Source organism: Peromyscus eremicus, chromosome 1 (assembly GCF_949786415.1).
Source record: "Peromyscus eremicus chromosome 1, PerEre_H2_v1, whole genome shotgun sequence".
NCBI classification, from domain to species: domain Eukaryota; kingdom Metazoa; phylum Chordata; class Mammalia; order Rodentia; family Cricetidae; genus Peromyscus; species Peromyscus eremicus.
The window spans coordinates 50,723,534-50,749,930 of NC_081416.1; the positions used below are offsets into that span (position 1 = coordinate 50,723,534).

Genomic DNA, 26,397 nt, shown 5'->3' on the forward strand with positions numbered 1-26,397 from the left:
CTTAGGGAGTGTCCATTCTACATCACAGCCCACTGGAACAGAGTAGGATCTGACCCTCCCACTCCTAGGTCCCCTACCTTCCTGCCCATTTCCTGTTACTGGACAACCTCTGAAGGCCCCTGTGTACAAGCGAATTCCAGTGCATTCTCCTCACAGTAGCTCAAAAAAGCTGAAAGCCAAACAGGAAGCTCCCTTAGATGACCAGGCAGCAATCCCTGCCTCAGAGCTAGGGCATCTCAAAGCTCTCCCCAGGCAGTGAGCGGGTCTCTACGCCAGGTCTCTTCCAGCCCCATTCTATGCTCAGAGCCCGTCACTGTTGAAGTACAGCAAGAGGCCTGTGTGATGTGGTAAATACCTCGCAGGAGGTAGGGAGGGCCTGTGACAGCGTGTGATGCATCTCAGCTCTGCAGCCGGAAGGAAGGGAAGAGAGCCAGGGTGCCTCATGCAGTGACCAGACCACGTGCCTCTCCAAGTCCTTTCTTAGAAAAGTTGGCCCTGCCCCCACCCCCACCCCAGCTGCCACCACTCTCGTATAACCCCAGGCAGGGACTTAACTGCTGTAGTGAGATCTACAACTCATTCCCAAAGAGCTGTCACCATTATCTGGCTCCGACATCTTGTGCACCCAGCCCCGGGCTCCTACCAGGCAACTCAAGTATAGCTGGGAGTGACAGGCAATAAATCAAACTGAAGTTAGGGACTCTCGTATGTCCTGGGGACTTCTAGCACCACAAAGGCATGGTGCAGGAACCCTGCAGCCCTGGGGCTGTGTAGATCTAAACCCAAGTCCCATCTCCATGTGCAACCTGGTCACTGCACCACTTCCAAGGTCTCCCTCCTTTTAAAACTGGGGCTAGAAGGGCTAGGGTGGCTGTGGAGAGGACCCTAGGAGACACATGCCACAATCGTGGGGACTCTTAGCACCTCTAGGCATCTGCCACAGGCAATCTACCTCTGTCGCCTTGCCAGGAAGAAAAGGCAGACAGCTGACTTGAGGACCGGTCGGTCGGGAACCTGGTCTCCCACCTAGGCTTCAGAATAACCACCCTGCAACAGCTTCCACAGGAAGCTGTGGGGAATGCAGCCCAGCCCACAGAAGGCTACTTGGTCCCAGAGACAGTTCAGCATCCCGTCCCTCCCAGCATACTCTGCAAGTCCATTTAGAAAATAGACCACAGCCAGACTGACTGCGTGACAGGAACACTTACCTCCCATCCTGGACTGAGGCTCAGGTGCCCCCTGGTGGAACTGAGTGGCCATGCATGTGGCCTATGACAAAGCAAGCATTCCAGGCTTCAAGAACAGGGAAGGAAAAACAACCGGGAAGAAAATACTAGAAAGAGCCAAGCCCTAGGGAGAAGTGGGGCAGGCGGGGGAATCAAGAGGTGGTCATAGATGGAAGGCGCTCTGTAGACTAAGGCTGCAGAATCACTGCCCCACAAGCAGCCGTATCCGCTCTCAAACTCATCGGAGCCGCCACACACCAGGGAACTCATCAACGTTTATTATGGCAATTACACAAACGAACGGGCAGTCATTCATCCAGTTCAGCAGCAGTTGACCACAGACTCCATTAGTGATTCCTTTTTATAAATAACTTAGGAGAAGCAAGCAGAGTTGGTAATGCACCCGTGGGCAGTGGTCTGTGGGCAGGGTGGCACCAGAAGATGGGGTTCCTCCTTGACCCCCAGCACCTTCGCCCACCGGAGGCTGGGTACCCAGGCAGGGGATGTTTCAAGGCACATACAACTTCCACCCTGAGACCTGGTTCACATACGGACCAGTCATACCGACGCATCGCCTGCTGCAACCCCTTCGGGATAGTGTAGTCAATTTCATTACTAAACAGGCTTTGGCCCCGCCAAGGGCCGAGGCTGCACTCACAATCCCTGTCCAGTACATTCTGAAGACCAGAGAGTGTAGAGAAACCACCCCCAATGTAGTGATGATGTCTGGGAGCACCATTGGGAGGTTCTGTGAGGGTGGGTCTGGTATCTGTCTTGCAGGGACATGGCGGGCAGGAAGGAATTACACTGGATAGAGGGGCTGCTAGCAAATGAGACTCAAGGCACTAAAGGAGTGGAGGGACGGGGGAACCTCAGAAAAAGCCAGCCAGAAGTAGAGGGCCCCAGGAGTGAAAGGTGGCTAGGAGGTAACCCGGGTCCTCCACTCCAGCCAGGGGCTCCAGGGTGACCCCTAGGACATCCAACCATACACATGAGGCCTGGGTTTCCCTTGGCATTCCCCAGCTCTCTCACCATACCGGTGCTGCTGTGGTTCCAACCAGCACACGGGACACACTTGCCTGACATTGGCAGAGCAGCTAAATTATGGCTTTTAGGACTCAACGTTCCTGTTTTTCCTGTTACTTCCTTCGACCCAGCTGTGGTAAATGAGATAGATCATCCTTAAATGGACAGGCAGAGCTGTGTCCCTTGGCATTTGGTTCCACATGAAACATGCCCAGTTCCAAGGGAGAGCCCGTCGGTCATCAAGATCACTGCACTGGTTCAGATGTTGGGGAGCGAGCACAGAGAGCTGTGCAGACATGAACACACCTGCTCATGCAGACACTGCAAGGTCCTGGGCGCCCACCAGGCTACCTCAGGATGGGCTGAGCTGGTCCCTGGCAGAAGGAGCTCCCAGAAGGACCCATGCTGCACTGTCCAGGGCCTTTCAGGGGGCCTGTGTGTCATGTCTGCAGGGACATCAGCTCCACTTTCAGTGTCAACCTCAAATCTCAGCAGATGGAGGCCAGAGACTATGGTGCGGATGGAAGGAAGAAGGGGGACAGGGACCAGGGCTAGTACCTAGGCCAGGCAGGTCCTGGGGGGTGAAAGCCATAGGGAGGGGTTGGCCCAGAAGGATATGGAGGTTGAGGGGGCACTGGAGGCAGTGGCTGTCCTGGGAAGCCTGGGAGCTGAGGTTGTGTTGGGTAGGGAGGTTTGCTTCGTGATGGGAGGTAGGGGGACTGTTGGGGATACCCAGGAGCAGGAACTCGGCTTCCTACTAAGGGGTATCCTGGACCAGAGGTGCTAGTTGGGGCCACAGGATAACCAGGCTGGGGTGGCACACTCCTCTGTGGGGACCAAGCGTAGCCCGCAGCAGCCCGGGGTCCTGGCTGAGGTGATGGGTAAGAAGGACGCAGAGGCCCACCGTAGGAGGAGGGCTGGGACAGCACCGGGAAGGGGGCTGGCTGCAGGGCTCCCTGGGCTGTAGGGCCCACAGGCAAGCCTGGGGATGGGCTGTAGGGCAAAGGGTAGGGAGTCACAACAGAGGGCTGTGGTGGCTGTTCTTCGGTCACAGGGGGTGTCGCCTGGGGTGCTGGGCGTGGAGGCGGTGGACGAGGTGGAGGGGCATCTCCAGCCACCTCCGGCAAAGCGCGGGGCCGCCTCACCACATCCTGGAGCTTCTCTACTCGAACTCTGCGCAGGTGCAGCAGTGTCCTCATGGAGGAAAAGGACTCCAAGAACGTTTCCAAGGGCACCTCGCCCTCCAGGAACTTCTCAGCCATGGCCTAGAGGACACAAGACCTGTTGACGACAGAGGCCTTCCGCAGCTGTCCCTGGCCCCCATTCAGAGTGGCTCCCTCGCCAGAATGCCAACTCCTTAATGGCAGGACCATGTCTTCCACAGTCACACTGTCCCCTTGCCCACACTATGCCAGGCCCCTGGTGGTCACTGCAGGTCTGGTCAGCAGCTGGCCCTCGTGACCTGACTGCTGGCTCCTGGGCTGCACATCTGAAAGCTGCCTCCATCCAAAACACAAAGAAGTCTCTGCCCACTGAGACAAAAGGGACATCCAGAGGGAGGAGACAGCAGAGAGAGGCAAGGAGCAGAGGCCGAGCCTCAAATGCTGGGGTGCCCTCTGTACCACCATCCAACCAGGTCTGCGAGCTCCCTGGGGCCTGCTGTCAGTCACCCGTTCCTGACTCAACAGGGGTCCTGGTATAGTAATGCCCCCTTAACCACAACTCCAGTCAGTTACTAGTGGTCCTCTGGTGGTCCAAAAACATTGCATGCAAAGTTCTAGAAATAATCTGTAAGTTTTAAGTAACTTTTATTATAAAATACTGCCATAACCGTTCTTATTAGAACCGTTCCTGTGTGTGTGTTTGCATGTGTGAGTACACTTGTGTATGGGTGAACACACACATGGTGGACGTGGAGGCAAGAGGCCAACGTAGGTATCATTCCTCGGGATGTCTACCTTATTTCTTGAGACAGGTCTCTACTACAGGCTCACCAACTCAGCTAGCCTGCCTGCCAGTGAGGCCCAGGGATCTGCCTGTCTCTCCCCACAGCCCTGGGAAGACAAGCGTGTACCACCGAGCCTGGCTTTGTATTCGGGTGTGGAGGAGTAAATTCAGGTTGCCGTGCTTGTGAGGCCAGCACTTTATCGACGGGGCCATCCCCCAGCCCATGGCTACCGTTCTCAATACCTCACTGAGCCTGCTTACAAACTATACATTATCACGGACACATAGGTACAGGAGAAGCAGTCCTGTCTACTCCCAAGTGAGTGCTCACCAGGGGTCTTAGAATGCGTCCTCGTACTGTATTACAACGAACGTGCTCCACTGGTACCCCAGAGGCCGTCTACTCTAGCTATGTTCTAAACCCTTGTGCTTTGTGGTTCCTGGGCCCATTGTGAGACCTGGCTCTAAGGGCTACCACCCTGTTCAAGAGCGTAGGGTGCCACTCCCCATCTCACCTCAGACTCTTCCTCGATCTTCATGCCTTCGATCTGCAGAAGGTCCAACAAGGTCCCGGGCTGCAGTGCTGAGGAAAATTTCTCTGGAAGGAAGCGCAGAGAGGTCAACATTTCAAAAGCACTGCTTTAGTTAAAGCTGAGAACTCTGATTTCAGCAAAGGCACGTGGCATGCCCTCTGTGTGCTTGGGGCCTAGCCACACCAGGGCCCACTGTAGAGTTCCTACAGCTGGTTCTGTAAGCACTGGGCTCAGCCACACCAGGGACCACTAGAGAGTTCCTGCAGGTGGTTCTGTGGGGTCCTTTTGATTCCTGTAGGCATTCGCTGTCCTGAGTAAAGAGGAGCTCAAGGAGAGAGTCCAGGTCTTGGCCAAGTAGCTCCCCATAGGCACAACCATCCAGGGAGCCCTCCTATCCACAAGGCCTCGACCAGCTCTGCAAGGCTCAGGCCCAAGATGGCTAAGTTGGCAGAGGCAGTCAGAGACACTGGCTGCCTGCACTCACATCCCAATTCCAGGGCTGGGGGGATGCTCAGCTGTTAAAGGCTAGGCTTGTAAATCCCAACTCCACCCAACTCTAGAGGCATGACCTCAGGCAAGCCCTTGAATCTCTCCAGGCTTTGTTTTCCTCATCTATAAAAAGAGCAAATGTGGGTCACTTTTAACACACACACACACACACACACACACACACACACACTTCACCAAAGTATACAATAAACCATAAATACTCAAGAATTTAGACTAACCACAGTACCTATCCCTTTCTACACTGTTGTGTAAGAACATGCAAAGCACTTTGCCCAGGGCAGGGAGGACAGTGGGGCTACAGTGGCTGCTGTCCTTCCTCCAACAGGAACCCTGTGTCAGTCAGCGGGGAGACACCCAGAGTGCATGTCCGCAGTCAGCTGTTCCTACCCAGCTTGGCTTTCTGTTCCTGGCACCGTTCCACAAGCTTCCGCAGCTCCTGGTATTTGTCTGAAAGGTTAGAGCGGCTGATTTCCAGGGGACCCTGGAACTCCAAGTTCTGCTCTGCCAAGCTGCGGTTGGTGGCTAGTGCCATCTCTCGTTCTAACTGCAGGTCTTGAACCTAAGGAAAGCAAGACAGGTCACAATAAGCATAACTGTCACTGGTCACCCTGGGATGTGGGGGGTGGCTTCTGGACTCAGTGTTCACCTGGGGATATCCAGCTTGGTGCTCAACCCAGTCACAGGAGCCTGGGTTTAAACTCCGTACATTGTGACCCAGGAGCCTCATCTCATCCTGATCAAGGGAGCCACCAAGGCTAACCACCTACCCAAGGGCTCCAAAGGACAAGTGCTGTGGGATGTTCTGTATGGCAAATGTGTTGCTGATTAGTCAATAAATAAAACACTGATTGGCCATTGGCTAGGCAGGAAGTGTAGGCGGGACAAGGAGGAGAATAAAGCTGGGAAGTGGAAGGCTGAGTCAGAGAGACACTGCCAGCCGCCATGATGACAAACAGCATGTGAAGATGCCGGTAAGCCACGAGCCATGTGGCAAGGTATAGATTAATGGAAATGGATTCATTTAAGCTATAAGAACAGTTAGCAAGAAGCCTGCCACGGCCATACAGTTTGTAACCAATATAAGTCTCTGTGTTTACTTGGTTGGGTCTGACGGCTGTGGGACTGGCAGGTGAGAGAGATTTGTCCTGACTGCGGGCCAGGCAGGAAAACTCTAGCTACAGACAAGCACCTGCAGGTGGTTCTGTGCTGGGCAGGGCATAAGTAAGGGAGAAGATCCACTCCTCAAGGAGGGATGAGACCCAGGTCCCAGTCACTGGTCCCCAAGCTTCAAAGTGACAAGACATATGAACACACATGCTGTGCATACATGCACACAAAGAGGCTGCTAGGGAGAACTCAGGTAGCCCAGGCCAGACCACAAGCTAGAAATGCCATGAGGTTCCAAAGGTACTGGGGAGAGGGGTGGGGACAGGGCCCCGGGGCAGCCCAAGACTCTGCAGCAGGACAGACATCCCTGCCTCCCAGGTCATACGTGGTCTGCAGAGCTATAGATACTCCCTGAATGCCTTCTGCTGAAAATGCTTCCCTAGCCAGCATCACTGAGCCTCATTCAGGCCCCTATTTAACTGCCAGGCAGGCAGAAGCCTTGGAACCTTGCCCAGCAGGCCTAACATAGGAAGCTATCTGCTGCACTCAGAGAGCTGGAGATGGGCCACCATCCCGTCACAATACCATGTGGCACCAGCAGAGGGGGCTCAGCACTGGCCACAGAAATCAGGGAACATGTTAGCAAGACCAGCTTCCATAGGGGAACAAAGGGTCCTGCAACACAGAACTCCACCTTGGCCAGCACGCAGCACACCAGGCCAGATGGGCTTACCCTACAGCAGCCACGGGACGCCAGGCAGCACCTTGGACAAGGAGTTTCCAGAAGAGCAACCCTGCTCGGATCCCTGCTCAGGGTCTCAAGCCCTGCAGCCTACAGCAGGCTGCTGCCTATTAAAAAGAGGGACCATGGCCAGTTATCCCTCCAGAGGCAAGGCTGCCAGGGCCCAGGTCTAGAGCTCCTCCACCTGACTGTCCACCCAGAAACGCCCTGTCTAACCACTGGACAAGCTTGCTGGCATTGGAGCAGAGAAACTGGTGAGTTTGAATGTTAGCCCAGGGGGCTGGAGGATGGCTCAGCAGTTAAGAACACATACTGCTCATCCAGAGGACCTGAGTTAGGTTCCCAGTGCCCATGTCAAGTGGCTCATATACCTGCCATTTCATCTCCAGGGGGGTCCAACAGACTCTTCTGGCCTCCAAAGGCACTGTTCCAAACATGCACAAATCTACATATACACATCTATACACATAACAGAAAAAATAATGTTAAAAAAAAAAAAAAAGCCTGGGACACTTGTGTTTACTTGTGTGGTCAACTCAGAGTGGGGCCTGCCCTTCCTGGGCCACATGACCTTGGGCATCCTTCTATGTCCATGGCTTTCCCCTGGGTCTGAAGCATTACATCCAGGCCATGCCACTCTCTCTAAAGCTTGACTACACATCTCCACTCCTCCCTACTAGCCCATCTCTTACAAATCACTCCTACAAGGCCAGTCAAGTTCTACAGCTCTCCAGAGCTCGCCGGGCTGCAGCCCTGGACTCACCCTCTTCCACAGAGGACACCCCACACTGTTCTCTTGTGTCTGGACTCACTCTCTTCCACAGAGGACACCCCACCACCGTTCTCTTGTGTCTGGACTCACTCTCTTCCACAGAGGACACCCCACCACCGTTCTCTTGTGTCTGCTCTTCTCATACTCCCACTGTGACACAATTACTGCCTTACTGCCAGCCAAAGGCTTTCTGAAAATCTAAGCAGCTTGCCCTACTTTGCTTCTGTCTGTCCCACAGTGAGTATTCTCCCCCTCAGAGAATTCAACTTAATTCTTCAGACATGGTTACACCACCAAGTCCAGTCTGCCCTTTGGCCATGAGGTGGCACCTCTACCTTTCCAGGCACCTATGCTTTCCCATGGGTGAAGACTTGCTCAGCTTGGAAGCAGTGAAGGAGAACTGAGTACAGACTTGCTTTGTCCGGCTCCACTCCCTGCAGGACGAGCTTGGAATTCCCTTAATTCTGCTGCTCATCACTGACTGAAGAAACACTTGGGGGTTTTGTGGGTAAAGGTACTTGTGGCTAAGCCTGACTGACCTAGATTTGGGCCCTTGGTTCCCAATGGTGGGAGAGAACCAATTCCTGAAAGTTGTCCTTTGACCTCCATACTTGTGATGTGGCATGCATGTACATGTATGCACATGTATGTGAATGCACAGAAACAGGACAAAATAAAGAGACCCTTGGAATTTGATGGCCGAGCATCCTAATCCAGCAACCCAAAATCTAAGATGCAAACCTTTTTCAATGACACTCATGCGTTCTGGATTTCAGAGTGTCTCAGATTTCACATTTTTGGATTAAGGATCTAACTAGTAAATCTACACAAACATTTCAAAATCCAAGGAATCTGAAATCTGAAACACTCTTGTCTCAAGCATTTGGGGCAAGGGACACTTGGCCTGTATGTGGCAGATGAATGTGCCAGGTAAGACAAGGCTCTGTCAGAGCTCACAGCCTAACCCACCATTAAGAGTAGGCCTTGCTGCCTCACCAAGACCTCTGCTCCCCTGCTGCTGACACAGGGCTGCTAGATGAGCCACACAAAGACCTGTCCAACTTCCTGCCTATCAGAACGTCTTTCTAACCCAACCCTGGGTCATCTCTAACCCAGCAGAGGCCTGACCAGGGTGGGCAAGCAGTGGCAGCAGAAAGCACAGCAGAGGTGGTGGGGACATATGCACCTGAGGAGCAGGGGTTGGGGGGGCTCCGGGGAGGCTGATGGGGTGCTGGCTGGGCAACTTCCTGTTCTTTACCACAATGAATTCATAGACACATACCACATCTGCTCACCAGGAAAAAGAAAGGCACATGTGAGTGCCAATCAGGGAGTCCAGCATTATCTGAGCTCCTCTTTCTTCCTCAAACAGAGGCAGGGGACAGCGCTTCCAGGCCAGTGACCAGCTGCAGCCACTCTGGGGGCACCTGTGGGCATTTCTGACTGGGTGGCCACAATCAGTCACCTGACCTCCATCTCACAGGAAGGTCACAGAAGATGGTGACAGGGAGGGCCAAGTCAAGCTCTGCAGACACGAGGGTGATGCTTTTTCCTGTAAGGACCCTGTGACTAGGAGCTTAGAGATGGGGTGTTGGCTCCAGTGGGAAACAGCACAAAACAGGAGTGGGCACTATCCCAGCCAAGGATAATCTCTTCAAGTCCAAGAGTCCCACAGGCCAGTGGGGAAAAATGGGTACCCCCTCCTTAGTATATCAGGGAGCTGCCTCTAGACTCAGGCTGGAACGGTGAAGATTCCTGGGCCATCTGGGTCCCTGGCTATCCTAGTCCAAGGTGGGCCCTGGACACCCTATCACTCCCTAGACTCCCAGGGGATCCAGGACCTGGCCTGAAACCTCAGGGCTCCTATAATGAGGTGAGCCAAGGTGGAATCCACAGAACAGCAAGGTGAATCCTGTTACGAAAACATCCTTGAGAAGCACTTGTTAGGGCAGGTGGGACGGCTCAGTGGGTAAGGGCTCTTGCCACCAAGCTGGCAACCTGAATTCAATCTCTGGGGCCCATATGATAGAAAGAGAATCATTTCTTGCAAGTTGTACCAGGCATGCACACACACACACACACACACACACACACACACACACACACACACAATGTAATGAAATCTTAAGAGGACCTTAAGTGGAGCTGGAGATAGGCTCAGCGGTTCAAACACTGACTGCTCTTGCAGAGGATCGGGGTTCAGTTCCCAGCACTCACATGGTGGCTCACAGTAACTCTCATCCCAGGGGATCCGACATCTTCAGATGACCTCTATGGGTTCCTTCACACACCTGGTGCACATACATACATCAGGCGCACACAGACAGACACAAAGTAAAATAAATAAATAAGTTTGCTGAGGACATTAAGTGACCAATTACTTTAAACAAAAAAAAGGAAGAGGAGAAGGAAGAGAAAGGAGAGAGGAGGAGGAAGAGGAAGGAGGAAGAACAACAGCAACAGCAACAGCAGCAACTGCCGGCCTTCCTGTACCTCAGGAGACTCCAAGGCCAGCCGGGTGATGGCTTCCGGGTCATTTTGCATCTCCTCCAGCTCCTGCAGAGTCTTGTCTTTCAGTCCCTCCATCTTCCCCTGTAAACACAAAGCAACACCAGTTTGAGGGCAAGTCACCAGGAGTCATTCCACAGGAGGGCCAAGGAGATGCGCGGGTACCTGTGAACACATTCCTGGAGCCCTGAGACAGATGAGAGATTTGGTCAAGCTACTTGGCAGCCAGAGCACTAGATGGCATGGAGCTAACAGGAAAAGGCGGGAGAGGGGCCAGGCTACAGGGACACAGACTAAATTTGGCCCCAGGCCTTGGTATATGACTACTCTTGTCTGAACCTGATTTAAACACCCCTTCTTCCCACCCATCCCCTGACTACAGGGCTTTACAGCCCTCAACACCACAGGCCCGGCTGTGTCCCTGCTTGCTATATTTAGTGTTCTAGCAACCTCAGGTCTCCCTAAGTATTCTGTAACTGCAGCCCTCTCCACGTGTCAAAGAAGCAAACTGTCACATCTATGCCCTCACTGGAACAGGGGGGAAATCATCAAATCACCTTCACGGGCAGTCACAAGGAGAAGGAAGCAGCTGACCCAGACAGGAGGTTGCTCTGACAGAGCCCGAGTTGGTAGTCCTCCCCTGTCACTGTCCCAAAGGCCTTCTGTGTGACAAGTCACAGCCTGGCCTGGGGAAAAGTCCAGGGGCAGCCAGGAGGAAGCAAACAAACCAGGAATCCTCTTTCTTTCTGCTGACACAACTCTCCACACTTATGCTTACAGTTTCTTATCCTTCCTATATATATATATATATATGGGTTTCAGAGCATTCATGTTGACTATTCTCGTTATAAATGTTGCTATTTCCAGAAAGTTCTACCTTTGAGGAAATCAAGGGCCCTCTCCCCTCCTTTTTTAGAGCTTGCCCGAGGGCCACGCTGACAATTCAGCCAAGAAGGCTTCTGTGAATTAAGAGCCAAGGTAACAGACAGAAGCATCCTTCTCTGGGCCTCAACTTCCCCGTGTGTAATGGGAAGGGAATGGCATCCCTAGGTGAGGAGAGAAAGCAATGAGCAGTGATGACAAGCTCCCTTTGTCCGGGTCCTCATCCTGTTTAGGCCTGACCTGTCTCCATCCACGTTCCCAGTGTCCTGGTTTAAGGAACAAACAGCATGGCCACCCTGCGACTGACGAGCACGGAAGTGGGGCAGCACCAGCAGCCATCATCTCCTGAGGGCTCCACACTGCCCAGCCTCTAAATGAGCGTGGAAACTCACCAGGAGGCAAGTGTCCACACACCCAAGCCTCGGCACCAGTAAGCTGGGCAGAGCCCAGAAGCCCACAGCCCGTCCTGGGGCCATGGATGCACCTGGTCTAAGAAAGGATAACTCCATACTTACTACATCATGCAGGAGGCAACAGATTCCAAGCATCTACAGTGTGACCTACACTATCTCACCCAGGCACTTGGATCCCCAGAACCCATGCAAATTCAGGTTCGGCCTGTCCTCTGAAGTTAAGAGTCAAGGGATCTAGAAGCCAGCTGGCTAGACAGACTAGCCATAATGGTGACCTCTGGGTTTAACAGAGAAACCCTGCCACAGTGAATGAGGTAGAGAGGAAGGAAGACTTCCAACATCAACTTTGGACCTACACCCACATATGCGTGTATGAACATGTGCATCCACACATATATGAACATGTATACCACATGCACACACAAATACAAATGAAAGGATGTAAGGAAATTCTTACAGAGAAATTCTTCATAATAAAAAGACCCGAAAGGAAGGGAACCAAAAATCCCACCCACGATTGTGTGTATACCTCACACTGCTACCCAAAGCCCCGAGTCTAGAAGCCAGAACAGGGAAGCAGTGGCCCTGAGATGGACCATAGCTCTGAGGAGAAATAACATTGTTCCACCAAAACCCAAGTGTGCCTGTGGTAAAAAGAGACAGTACTTTAAAGATCCTGAGACTCACTAGGCATGGTGGTACATGCCCATAATCCCAGCACTTGGAAGATGGGCATCAGGAGTTCAAGGGCAGCCTGGACTCTATGAGCTGTCTCAGGAAGAAAAAAAAATTACAGAAGGGCTGAGGATGTAGCTCAGTTTGTAGAGTACCTGTCAAGCAGGCACAGAGCCCCGGGTTCCATTCCTAACCAACACAGTGTAAAACCAAGCATGGTGATGCACACATCTGAAATCCCAGTACTCCAGAGAGGTAGAAGCTAGAGGATCAGAAGTTCAAGGCCACCATGGGATACATAGTGAGTTCAAGTCTAGGCTCAAAAATAAAAAAGACTTAAGACACCTAGACACGTGGAGTACAGATTTAGTAATGCAGACCCAGCGCAGGACCAGTTCTTCCACATGACAGCTATGTCCTCGCCCAAGTGGAAGCTCCTGGAGCCTCAGGGTTCCTCATCCGTAAAATGGACCAAATGACAGCACCTCCCTCAGGCCCAGTGACACAACGCACAAGACCAATGTTCAGCACAAGAACAAATGCACAGAAATTACGCAGGATCACAGTGGCCTCCAGGGTGGCTGGGCCAAGTACTTGCTGGGCCGCAGCGGCAGCACTTAGCACAGCTCTGCCCACCAAGCCCAGTCTGCTGCTCTGGCATTCAGGGCCAAGTGCAGGATGGCAGCTGGCTAACCACACACAAACAGCTGGTCAGCAGTGGCCCCTGTAGCAACCCCAGCAACGCCAGGACCTCCCCCCACAGAAGCCCATTCAGCAGAGCCCTGGGCAGAGCTGAGAGTTCCTGAGAGTCTTCTGATGTTTTCCTTGCTCTGCCCCAGGAGCGTGTTGAAGACCAAGCCCAAGAGGAGGGATCACAAGCCCACAAAAGCAGCACACTGCTTCTTACCCCGGTGCCTGCTGTTCCTGCCTCTCGGCCAGAGGTGGCTCCTAGCATCAGCACATCCCTGGTCCAGCAGGCACAGACTGTGAGAATTCTCACAGCGTCACCCACTGGATGGTACAGCGGCTGATCTCTCACAAGTCAGATCTTACCTACTTTTCAGAGCCACCCAGAGAGCCTGAGAGCAAACAAGCACTTGTTCAGGGCCACCACTTGGAAAAGGTGAGGAGAAACTAGTGGAGACCCACGGAGCACCTATCTAAAACTGTGGCCAGGGGCCTGGGCCTCTGCGGCTAGCAACATCTAACCGCCACCAGCCAGCCAACATGGCAGACAGATTCTCAGAGTGGCCAAAACCACCAGGAGTGTCACAGCGGAGGGAAGCAGAGACTGGTGATATATTACTTAGGGAACAAGTCCTTAGGCTTTTGTTTCTAGAGAGCTGGCAAGTCCAATTTCCTGATGCCTCAGTGCCAGGCCTCTGACACCGACGTTCCCTCCCATGACCGCTACAGCACTGAGATGCTGGGTGACTCCCTGGGGACAGTGCAGTGGACTGCTGGGGGAGGGGAGGTGGGGGCCATGTGAGAATGGGTGAGGTCCTGAGCATTCATCTTTGTCTTCCCAGTTCCTGGCACAGAGCAGACCTGCTCACAGGCAATCAGAGTGAGCCTAGGAAGGGTGGAGGAAGAAAGGAAAACACCAGATCAGCCAGATGGTGGACAAGTTCAACAAGGTGCAGACGCGGACCAGCCCATCCTCCCACTGCTCAAGCCTTTCTTCACGTCTTCATCCCTTTACGGAATAGGCATTATTATGCAAGTACTGCATGCAAGACCCATGCTGTCCCACATCACAGCAGAGGGAAGTACATAAACACGTTGGATTTTATGGCCCTGGCCCAGCAGACCCATGAAAAAACAAAACACCTTTCTTCTTCCTCTCAAAGAACTCGGTTTGTTCCTAAAACACCTTTTTAAAAGCTCAAAAGTCATTGTGAACACATGACCACGGGTGAGGAAGAGGCCTGAGGTGTGGCCCAGTGAAGCAAGGTGGTGACAGGGAGGCGGGAAGGATGACAGCTTGGGGCAGCAGAGGCCAGAGAGGGGCTCATATCAGGAGGGTCCTGTGGGGCCACTGCACATCCTACCAGGGGAGCTGGTGGCCGGGGAGGGAGCCGCGCAGCAGTCACAGGTTAGCAGGTCTTACGGAGGTGACATGATACCTCAGGAGGTGATCAGACTGCCAGGAGGTGGGGAAGTAACAGCGCAGGAGCCAGGCTGCTCTTCCTCACAGTAGGGGGAGATGGGTCCCAGTTGCCTGTGTTAAGGCTTGATTTTGTTTTCCCCCACCCCCATCCTATCCCTGCCTTTTCCTTTTCTTTTTTTAAAACTTTTGCGTCCTCTGCTTTTTCTACTTTCACTAAAGGTCACAGCTACAGTCATGTGTGAAGGCTAGGCCCACAAGTCCGAGGCCAAGCATGGAATGAGGACATTGAACCCCCGTAAAGCCATCGAATCTGACCCCACACCAGCCCCTCCTGCAGGAAAGGGTGATGGCTGTGCCAGGCCTGCCAGCTCCCCAGGAAAGCTACAAAGCCCAATCTAGATGGGGCGGGCCACAAAACTCAGGGGCTGTACCTAAAATTAACACTACGCCCTCTGGTGTCCACGCACACAGGGATGACAGATCACAGAAAAGTGGAAGGGTGGGGAAGCACAGGGATGAAAGGAGGGAGGACCCAAGCCATATCACATGCTCTGACGTCCCGAGTGGAGATGGGATGGGAACACACACTGAAGACCCAGGAGGCTGCACTCCTGGTGGCCTTGGCCTTGTAGTCTACTGTTGGCCATCGGCCCTGCTGCTGGTTTCACCTTCTTTTCATGAATTCCTATCTTCACAAAACCATTCCACATGCTTTGAACCCCGGCAAAACAATGTGACCCAGAGAGTAAGGCCATAAGCCAGATTAGAACCAGTGGATTTAGGCCAACTGGGGTGTTATTTGTGGCCACACCCCGGCAGAGGCAGCCAAAGAACTGCTCAGAGAGAAGGCACAGGGGTGCGGGGTGGGCTCAATAGACTGGTTCCCAACAGCAACAATACACAATGACTCTTGTGATCCTCACTCCAGGAGTTCTGTTCTGACTGCTCAGCACCAAAACACAGTTGCAAGCAATCTGAGGTCCTTTCCTGAACACACTGAAGGACTGAAACCAAAATGCACCATGCAGACCACGTAGCTCTTTCCAGACCATGCAGCAGGGCTGATGTGCACATCTGCAACCCCAGCTCTAACTGGTTCATGCCAGCCTGCCCTGCCCTCCACAGGACTCAGAGAAAAGCAGAACTGGGGACAGCTAACCTGGGCTCCTGCTCTGATTCCACCAGTCTTTACTATGTGAGCTCCATCAAGCCACTGAACCTCAGGTTCCCTAGCTGGGAAATGGGCAGAGACATATTAACCCCCTTGAGCTCACTCACTCCGCCTCCTGAAGGTACTGTAATGGTAAGGGGCAACTCCTGAAGGCCTGGGATGCAAGAGAAGCAAGCACTGCCATCACTGAGTCCTAAGCCATCTCTATGATGAGGTTCTGTGGACTCAACTTCCATCCCTCCCCTCATCACAGCCAGCCAACATTACTTGCCAGCCTGGTATCACACTGCAGGGAGAGCTGACGCCCCTCAGTTTCTCATAAATCCCCCCTCCATCAAAAGCAAGGGCGGAAGTTGCTACCATAGCAACCTACAAAGTGCATGTTATAGGGAACTGGACCTGTCCTACCCCTAATAGCAAAGACACCTTCTGTTGCCTTGGAAACCTTCCTAATCCTGCAGTCTAATGCAGAAACATTAGTTAAATGCTCTACTTCTTGTTTCCTAGGATGACTCCAGCCCTGGACCCAAGTACGGGAGTCCCAGCCTCCCAGGGGAGACACAAAAGCATCTCCCTAACCCACAGCAAAGTGGAACTGATCTTGCCTGTGATTTCAAAAGTTGGACTATAAGCCCCAGAAGGGAGACCCTGTGGGGCTGAGGTTACCACCGCCATTTCCACCCCCCTGGGGATGGGACCCAAGGCCTCCTAACAACCAGGTGTGTTCGCTGTGTCACTGCTGAGGTAAGTATCCGACAAGAGCAGCTGGAGGAAGGAAGGGTTGCTGGGGTGATGTTTTGTTTACACTCGAACAAACTTTGAGGATCAGAGGACAGAGCCGACGCCACTAGATTAAACACAGAGGTCAGGCAGTGGTGGCACACACCTTTAATCCTAGCACTTAGGAGGCAGAGATCCATCTGGATCTCTGTGAGTTCAAAGCCACCCTGGACTACCTGAGATTGATCCAGTCTAAAAGAGAAACAGAGCCAGGCAGTGGTGGCACACACCTTTAATCCCAGATTTAGGAAGGTTGAGACAGGAAGTGATATGGCTGGGCGGAGAAAGGAATACTAGGCTGGAGGAGACAGGAGTTCGGCCCCTTTTGGCTGAGGACTCAGAGGCATTCAGTCTGAGGATTCGTGGAGACAGGATCTCGCCTTCCATTTGGCCTGAGGATTCGATAGTGGTGAGAAGTTTCTCTAGTGGTTTGTTCCTTTGTCTCTCTGACCTTTCAGCATTTAGCCCAATATCTGGCTCCAGATTTTTATTATAAGACCAATTAGGATTCGTGCTACAGATTGCTGGCTCACATTCCAGGGCATATGGTTCCTTGTGGGTGGGGACAGTATGGTGGCAAGAGCTGGAGGCATCCAGCTAAGGACACAGAGATGGTACCACCCATATTTAGGGTGTGTCTTCCCAGCTCAATTAACCTAGTCTAGATAATCCCTCACAGGCGAGCCCAGAAATGTGTTTCTATGGCAATTCTAAATCCCATCAGGACAAAAATCAAAATGGACCATCAGTTAGGAAGCAGCTTCACCACTGAGAAGCACCCCAAGCCACTCTTCATTCCTTGTTTATTACTGGTGTGTGTGTGGGGGGGGGTTCAGAGGCCAACTTCATGAGTTGGTTCTCTCCTTTCACTTTGTGTGTGTACCAGGGATCAAACTTAGGTCACCAGGCTTGTGCAGCAAGCATCTTTTACCTGCTGGACCGTCTTGCCTGCCCAGATTTTCACTCTTTCCAAAGCAATGCTAAGATCGGGGGCAGGAGGTTTCTCCCCATCCTCCAGTCCCAAAAAGAGACCAGAACTTTATAGCAAAGTATATCTAGACTTGAATCAGCTGAACCTTTTCTGAGGACTTACTCAGCTTTTCTCATCCAGCTTCTCATCTGATGCCGCCATCATCAAGGGGCTGGACGGACTTCCTAAGGAGGAAACAACTTGGAAAGGTGTGAGGCACACACTGGGTCATGAGACTCCAACACACAACACCTTCACACCTATGGTTACAAAACACTGCCTGCCAACCCTGCCAGGCCTCCAGCTGGCATATCCGAGCAGAGCAACCAGGTGCGGCTTTCTCCAACAGGCTCCACGTCAACGTGAACTGAAGTCCACAAATAAAGTCTGCTAACAGAAGCTTGTAGACACAGCGAGTGAGGGAATGCAATCCCTCAGGACAAGGCTTTGTGAAAGAAATGGCCTCCTCTATGTAAATATTTACACAATGGCCCACTGTTCTTAGGCCCACTGAAAAACTCCCTACTTTGCCTAAGGCAGAGTCCCCATGAAAGGCATTACTGGAGGGATGAGCAGTTCACTGTGCCAAGGGTTGGGGTCCCTAGGAATGGCAGATGACTTCTGATACCAACCAGGCTTGCCCACCAGCTGGCTGGGCACCCCCACCCCCAACAAAGGCAACCTGCAGAGTCTCCGGCCAACTCCTTACTTTCCTCTGATGGCCCAGCCCATGTGCTAGAGACTCCTCCCAAACCTGCTGGATCCTACCTGTACTCCTGAGACGTCCGACTCCAGCTTCTCTCTCCCTCCAGCCACCATTTATTTACATCAGCTTTTCCAAGTCGCCCCCAATGCCCCAGTGGGCCACTTCAGGCCAGAGATGGCACTCACCTGCAATAGCCAACCACCAAGCCTCCTTTAGCCAGTGTTGCTCAGTCTCTGAAGAGCACCGTCCTGCCACCGCTGCCCTGCCACAGGCTCCGGGATAATTTCCCACCTCCAAAGCCTCTTCCTTTCTATCATCACTTAGCCCCTCTGGGTTGATCTTTCCCCAGGTCTACTGGGTCCCTCGGCCCTCCCTGGGGCCAGCTGTCCCTCCTCATTCTCTTGCCAGAAGCAGGAAGAAGCCTGGAGACCACTGTCCTAAACTTGTCCCCTCTGCAGACACTGACCCTCACCACCCTAAGTCCCACTCTCCTGCTCCCTTTTGGCTGTGATTTTTTACCAGTAGAACAAAGAGGGGACCACACCAGGCTAACCACCTGTCTTGGTTCCTCTCTACGATTGCAAGATGAGCTCAGCAGCAAAATAAGCTGATGCCAATCCCCACGGCTCTCAATAAGGGCTCACTGGGTACAGAGCACCATCCAAGGCAATCTGCGTCCACAAATGAGGCACAAACCACGGAGTGGCCTTGGCCCTTCCTCTTTCTGTGGAGGAGAAAACGGCTACATAGACTGTGTCCTCCCCCAGCCTCACAAGGAGGAACTGTGGCTCAGTATGGCAGCCAGGCAGCGAGCCCATGCTCTTCACATATTCAAAGCACCTCCCCATGACTGTAAACCAGTGTGCGGGGACAAACGCAATAAAGGATGGTTACTACAGACAGATTTCAGCCATCCTCCGAGGATCGGGGCATGTTAGATTATGTTCAGAACCCAACATAACACAATCCTCAACAAGCACAGTGTGGGGCCTTAACCAGCACTCAGACTAAAGTCCAAATTCCTCAGTCAGGGCCGCAGTGCCCAGAGACACGGTGCCACTCAGAGCTGTTCCTCTCCCATGTCTCAGCTCCGTGGGGTGGACCTAGCATCTGGAAGGCTAGCAGCCTTCACTGGCTGGGAGCCTGGACAGGCAATCTCCCCACGCCTTAGTTTCTTCCCTTAAAGGGGGCTTCAGTAAGAATGAAATAAGTTAGTGCCTGAAAGGTCTACCACCCTGCTCCTGGACAGGGCTCACCATGGTTACGCTGGCGCAGTGCCCAGGTATACAGTCATACCTCTACCCTCAGCACTTCCCATGTGGACTCTAAAAACAGGAACTTGGATTCCTCTGCCAACGGAGTGATGGAAGTGGATGACTGGATCTGACCAGATCAATAGCATTCATCGTCAGTCAATAGAACCATCAAGAAACAGGTGTCTAAATAGGCAGCCAGTCCTTCAAACTTCCTGACAGACACTCAGCCACTTGGCAGGGCCTCTTCCTTCTCTTTCTTCCTTAATTTGTGGCTCAGAGTTGAAAGAAAATCATTCTCAATGACCACACACAGGCTTCCAGTCCTTTCTGCTGTGTCCTGACCACTGTCTCTGAAGGCCATGGATGCAGCTGTCCATCCTCCCACCCCATACCTCTAGGCCACACAGAAAGATCAAGATGGAGGTCAGGCCTGGGTCATAAGGTGCCTCTGTTCAAAGTCCACATCAATGGGACTACTTCTATGGCTGCTCAGTGGCTATCCCAGGCTGATAGGGTATGGGGTGGCTGCAGAGCCTACTCCAGCCAGTGCCAAGTCCAGCCACATGAACTTTTGGGATGAGCAGAGTCATAAGCAGGCAGACGAGTCCACTGAGGGTAATGAGAAAGGCATAGAAAACGAAAAACTGAGTGAGAGCTTCTTCATACCCACCTCTGACTCTGGAAGGACTGACGAAGGCCATTACCAAAGCTGAAAGGTGGCTGTTACCACAAACCAGCCTCTCCAGAGGCAACTTACTGGGTTCCAAAGGACTCAGCCCTCTTCCACATGCCCAGAAACCTCAAGAGAATACTCAGAGTTCTCCTGGCCCTGCTACCAAACTTTCCATGGCTCCCTAGTGTCTTGGTGTTTCAAATCTGTGCTCCTCGGCTTGGCAGATTACGATCTGTTGACCCTCAACTTCCCTTTCTAGATAGTTCTGAGCCCTCCACCATCCATGAACTACTCTGCTCACCCCAACTCCCCTGCCTAACCTCCCAGTTCTTCTAGTCACGTAATAAATAATGACAGTAAGACCCAGATCCAGCCCTCAAGGTACTGTACACACATGTGGCCTTGCCTTTTTTCCTGTTTTATCCCTTGTAAATATCATGCAGCATTTATTGTTAGGAAACAGCACGCTTGTCCAGCAAGAATCTAAGTTCTTTGTGCATCACTCACATCTGCATCCCAAAATGAGGTCAATGCTGAACACACACCAGGCACTCAATGAGTGCTTAAGGGATTTCCACTTTAGGAGCATGAACCAGATCATAACACACACACACACACACACACACACACACACACACACACACACACGCATGCACGCACACACTCGCGCACACACACAACATCAAAGAACTAAAAAGCTAGACAAAACAAATGCAGAAGAGCTTTTCAATATTGGATATTAGGCAGCCTGGAAGAATGACTTTCAGGGAAACAGGACAAAGTGAGTTCTAGAGTTGCCCCAGCTTACTCCTACAATCTCCAAGATGACATAGAGCTGGGAAGAAGGATTTGGGAGTCCAGGAAAGCCAATGTTGCCAGCATTCACAGGGCAGAGAACCAGGGGACAGGAGTTACATAGAAAGAACACCCCAGAAATGTGCAGAGGATCCCCCCAGGTCCCAGCCAGCCCCGCTCAAGATAACTAGTACTAGCATGGCCAGTGTAAGTGGGAAGGCCTTGTGTTTACAGCCACTGTTAGAGCACCACAGAAGGCATTACCTCAGAAGTAGGGGAGCCTAGCTCTGCTCTAAGAGCTACCTGATCACAGCCAACAAAGCTTAGAAGCCTGCTTTCAAGATTCTGTTTCAAGTAACATACCCGCAAGCAATCCAGAGATGTGTGACAACAGATATGATGTCCAACAAGGTAAAACTGGCATCTGACCTCCAGTCAGAACTTACCAGAGAAAGACTAAAACAGGACCTGTAGCAATCAATAAAAATAGACCCTTATATACAGGTGACAGAACTAGCAAGGACATTAACATAGCAACCATATTTCACGTGTATATGTGTGTGTATGTAATATAATCAAATTTACATTTGGTATGTTCAAGAAGCACAGGTTCTAAAAGGTTGAGCACAGGAAATACAGACTCAGACAGTGGCTTTGTAAAGAGCCAAACTTCTACAGGGATAAACAACACTGTACGGATGTATAAATGTATACTGGACTAGACAACCAACAGATTAGATTCTGCAGGGAGGAAAAAATTGTCCAAACAGAAACTATTTGAAATGAACCATGAAAAGGAAATGATGGGAGAAAAAGAATAGGAAAGTTGGGGGATGACTACTGAAAGGTTTCCATACCCCATATTGGGTTTCTCTGCTGATGCAATAAATCAAATCAAGCCAAATTAAAAGTCTAGGTTTAATGAGCAAAGCCCCCACCCCCACCCCCTGGGTGATTCGGGGGGGGGGGGGGAGAAAGCAGGACAGAAATCACGTGACAGGTCTAGGGACCGAGTCTTAAGTACCCTGTAGGCATGGTCTTCAGCATCTCCAGGTAGGAGCTGACCCTTGGCGGGCTTTCTCAGGGATGGGGTCTGGAATGGGGGAGTGGGGCTGGAGTGGAGATTCCCAACAACTATAAGCACTCCTGTGCATACAACAGAAGTCCTCAAAGGAGAGAAAGGGAGGGGGATAGGATGATGGTTTGAACAATTAATGGTTGAAAATGAAAGCTATAACCCACAGATCCAAAAAAATTCAATGAATCCCAAAATGGGAAACACGAAGAAAAGTACACTGAACACAATATAATTAAATTGCTGGATGGGGATGTAGCTCAGGGGTAGAGTACTTGCCTAGAGTGTGTGAAGCCCAAGAGTCAATGCCTGGTACCTCAGAACATCTATATAATACATGAAAGATAAACTGTTTTAAGCCTAGGGACAAGAAATCAGCTAGAGGTGGGGAAAGAAACATCACAAACAAAGACCAGAAGTAAGACTGATGGCAGACAGCGCCTACGAAACAATGCAGACAGCGGACACTGGAGCAGACAGACTCTTTAAAGAACTGAAAGAGGCCAGCTTAGAACTTGCAGCCTAGGAAAACCATCTTCCAAAAACAAAGACTTCCTTAGCCATCCAAAGGCTGAAAGAATTCCTCAGCAGACAGAACAGACTACAGATCATGTTCAAGGAAATCTACAAGACAGAAGGAACATGCAAGGAGAGGGAGACCCAGATCAGTGCAGAGGAACAAAGAACACCCCCACCCCACCCTCAAAAACCAACAAACAAGGACACACATCTCTTCCTTTTAAATCTCCTCACAATCGTGTAAAAAGCACTGTGGGATTTGTAGCTTGAAGGTGGGGTGGGGATGGGGTGGGAGGATATGCAAGGTTCAACCTTGAAGGTGAAGATGCACAGGACCCTTGAAACAGGCTGTGACAAAGGAAAAATGCACACTGCATATACGTAAAGCAACTGCTAAGAGGAAACATTCCTGTTATAAACCAACACAGGAAGCGAAAGAAAGGCCACAAAAACTACTCAGTGCCTAGGAAATCACAAAAATGGGAGAAAAGAACAAAAAACGTAGAGCAGATGGAAAAGAACAACAAGATTCCATCACAGAAACGTGGACTAAACCCCTCAATAAAAGGTAACAGTTGGGGCTGAAGGGATGGCCAGCGGTTAAAAGCACTGGCTGCTCTTCCAGAGGACACAGGTTTGGTCCCCAACATCCACATGGCAGCTCACAGCCATCTGTAACTCCAGTTCCGGTGGATCTGATGCTCTCTTCTGACCGCCCTGAGCACCAGGCATGCAAGCGGCACGCAGACACACATGCAGGCAAAATACCCACACACATAAAATAAAACAAAATTTAAAGGCAATGATTCTAAGACTGATTTTTTTTTAAAGCAACACCCTTTTGTATGCTGCCTATAAGAAATCCATTTTCAATTAAAAAAAAAAGCTTATAAGATTTTAAAGCTGTGCCATAAGTTTTAATCTCTATTATAACACTCACAGAGCCTACCATTTTAGTCATTTTAAAACTTGTATTATATTTATTTATAACGTGTATGTGTGTGCGTATAGGACTGCATGTGTGCCTCAGCACATGTGTGGAGGTCACAGCACAACTTGCAGGAGTTGGTTCTCTCCTTCCGAGCAGCTCCTGGGAATTAAACTCAGGTCATCAGGCTGTGTGGCGGCACCTTTACCCACTAGGCCATCTCACTGGCCCCGTTTTAGCCATTTTGAAGTGCACAGGGTTTTTGTTTGCTGTTTTGTTTTTTAAGACAGGGTTTCTCTGTGTAACGTTGGCTGTCCTAGAACTCACTATGTAGACCAGGCTGGCCTTGAACTCAGAGATCTGCCTGCCTCTGACCCCACCCCTACCCCCTAGTGCTGGGATTAAAGGCCACTACCATCTGGTAAAGTATACATTTTTTGACATTTAGATATAATTACTTTGTTGTATCTCCAGAACTTTTCATGACCCCACACTCATTAAATGCTGACACCTTATTCTCCCTGTCCCCACCCTGGCAACTGCCACCAATGAATCCAACTAATCTAGGAAAAACAAAACAAAAAACCATACAGTCACATGTGATGACTGATGCCTGGAATCCCAGTATTCCGGGAAGCTGAGGCAGAAGGATTACAGTGAATTCCAGGCCAGCGTGGGCTACACAGTGAGACTTTTGTCTAAAAGAAAAAAAAAAAAGAAAGAAAGAAAGAAAAGAAAAGAAAAAGCCAGGCATATAGAGGCAGAGGCAGGTGAATTTCTGAGTTTGAAGTCAGCCTAGTCTACAGAGTGAGTTCCAGGACAGCCAGGGCGACACAGAGTAACCCTGTATCAACAAAACAAAACAGAATTTTGTTCTTCTCTGGGCATCACATTTCACACAGCATGCTCTCTCTGAGCTCCCTCCATGTGGCACTGTTGGACTCGGGTCGCCTGGTATATGTGCTGCATTCCTGCATTCACTCACCTGTGCATGGACTCTGTGGGTGTAGCTGTCTTTGACTCTCATAAACAACACTGCTATGTTTATGCACAAATGGCTCCTAGAGTTCCTGCTTTCATTTCTTCTGTGTAGATGCAGAAACAGAACTGCTGTGTCATACTGCTAACTCATTTGTTGAGGGATCACTGTGCAGCTTCCCACAGTGGCTGAGCCACTTCACATTCCCACCAAAACACACACACACACACACACACACACACACACACACACACACACACGAGCGCGCGCCTTCGAGTCGCCACATCCTCACCAACACTTACTTCCTCGTGTGCATGCATGTGCATGTGTGTGGTGAGTGTGATTATATTCGTGTGTGTGTGTGTGTGTGTGTGTGTGTGTGTGTGTGCAGGCCAGAGGCGTCTTTCCTCCATGGCCCTCCATCTTTATGTTTTGAGAAGATCTCTCAGTGAACTTGAAGCTAGCTGATTTGGCTAGGCTGGCTGACCAATGAGCTTCAGAGTCTCCTGTCTCCACCTTACCCAGCACAGGCTTAAGCCACGACGCCCAGCCTTTATATGGGTTCTGGGGATCTGGTCCTCATGCTTGCGATCGGAGGCACTTTACAGACTGAGCCACCACCCAGGCTATTTCCTATTTTCAATGCTCATCCAGCAAGTAGATTAGTGTTGTGCTGGGATTTTAATTGTCACTTTCTCTGATACAAGCATATCATTTTAGGGACTTCTGGTCATTCATATATTCTTTGGAGAAATACTGCCCAAGTACTTCATCCACTTTCTAATTGTCTGCTTTTGTTACTGAGTTGCAGGGTTCCTCTGCAGTCTTGGTCAACTACACTAACCCTAACTTTAAAACACAAGACTTCAGGTGTGGTGAGGCACCCCTTTAATCCCAGCCTTTAAGAGGCAGAGGCAGCCGGGCGGTGGTGGCGCATGCCTTTAATCCCAGCACTCGGGAGGCAGAGCCAGGAGGATCTCTGTGAGTTCGAGGCCAGCCTGGTCTCCAAAGCGAGTTCGAGGAAAGGCGCAAAGCTACACAGAGAAACCCTGTCTCGAAAAACCAAAAAAAAAAAAAAAAAAAAGAGGCAGAGGCAGATGGATTTCTGGGAGTTCAAGGCCATTCTACATAGTGAATTCCAGGATAGCTAGAGCTATATCGAGAGATCTTGTCTTTAAAAAAAAAAAAAAAAAGCATGTTAATATTAATTTCAAAAGAGATCTTCCTTTAATTTTTTTTCCTTTTAAATTATGGAAGCTGTCAGGATTTGATTGATAGCCATCAGACCCTTTTTCCCAGCAGTCCACAGATGCAATTACCCAGAGTGGTGCTTGGACAAGTGCCCTAGGCTGGGCAGGACAGAGGAGAATGGGAATTGCTACTGTCAATCTTTCCTGGCTCCCAGCTTGAGATAAGGGTTGTCAGAAAGGAACACACCATGGCCTCCTCCACGCCAGAAGTATCACCAGGGACAGCAGACTTAAGCATCACCCATTTTCATGAAAAGTACACTGTAAGCTGCCAATCAAAGTGTTTTAAAACCCCTATGCCTGCCAAGACTCCAATCTAGCCAACAGCTCCTACAGGAGACCCAAGCCAGACCCAGTGACTGTCAAAGACACTACCTCATCAAAGGCTTTACTTAGGGAGGCTTGGCTTCTTGAGGCCACGACAGTGTTGGGGGCTGCCCTCCAGATAACCGGGTCCATGACTACTACTCTGACCTCATCACAAGGGACCTCATAGCAGCAAATCCTCAACCCAGTCAAGGAGGAGCTCTGCCCCGACCCAGGACAGCTAGTGAGCATGTGGGACCGACTGGCCAGCTAAGGAAACCTGTCCTCTCTCTCTCTAGCAGCTGTCTGGGAAACCTCGATCCCCTGTGCTGTCCCTGCATGCCACTGCAGCATAGGCCCCAAGGATCTTCCTTGCGTGAGTCTTATCGCCCAAAAGTAGAGTGAGCTGAGCTGACTGCATGAAGAACAGGTGACTCCCGGGGCTGCCAGCTCCCACACCCAGCAGCAGCTAGCAGGGGGCAGAAGAGTCTTATGGCTAGGAACAGAGACTGAGACAAAGATGAAGGACTGGGGAAGT

The 26,397-nt window shown here is 51.2% G+C and overlaps 1 protein-coding gene across 1 annotated transcript in view; it reads right to left on the reverse strand.

The window, feature by feature from the left end:
- Nucleotides 1-1,491: 1,491 nt before the first annotated feature.
- Vps37c (VPS37C subunit of ESCRT-I) overlaps nucleotides 1,492-26,397 on the reverse strand; it is a 28,480-nt gene continuing 3,574 nt past the window's right edge. Inside the window, exons 2-5 of the mRNA XM_059248421.1 lie at nucleotides 10,357-10,455; nucleotides 5,630-5,801; nucleotides 4,715-4,797; nucleotides 1,492-3,517 (exon numbers count right to left, since the gene is read on the reverse strand). Coding sequence (XP_059104404.1) covers nucleotides 2,804-3,517; nucleotides 4,715-4,797; nucleotides 5,630-5,801; nucleotides 10,357-10,449 — 1,062 coding nt within the window. The 5' untranslated portion in view covers nucleotides 10,450-10,455 and the 3' untranslated portion in view covers nucleotides 1,492-2,803. The remainder of the gene's footprint in view (nucleotides 3,518-4,714; nucleotides 4,798-5,629; nucleotides 5,802-10,356; nucleotides 10,456-26,397) is intronic.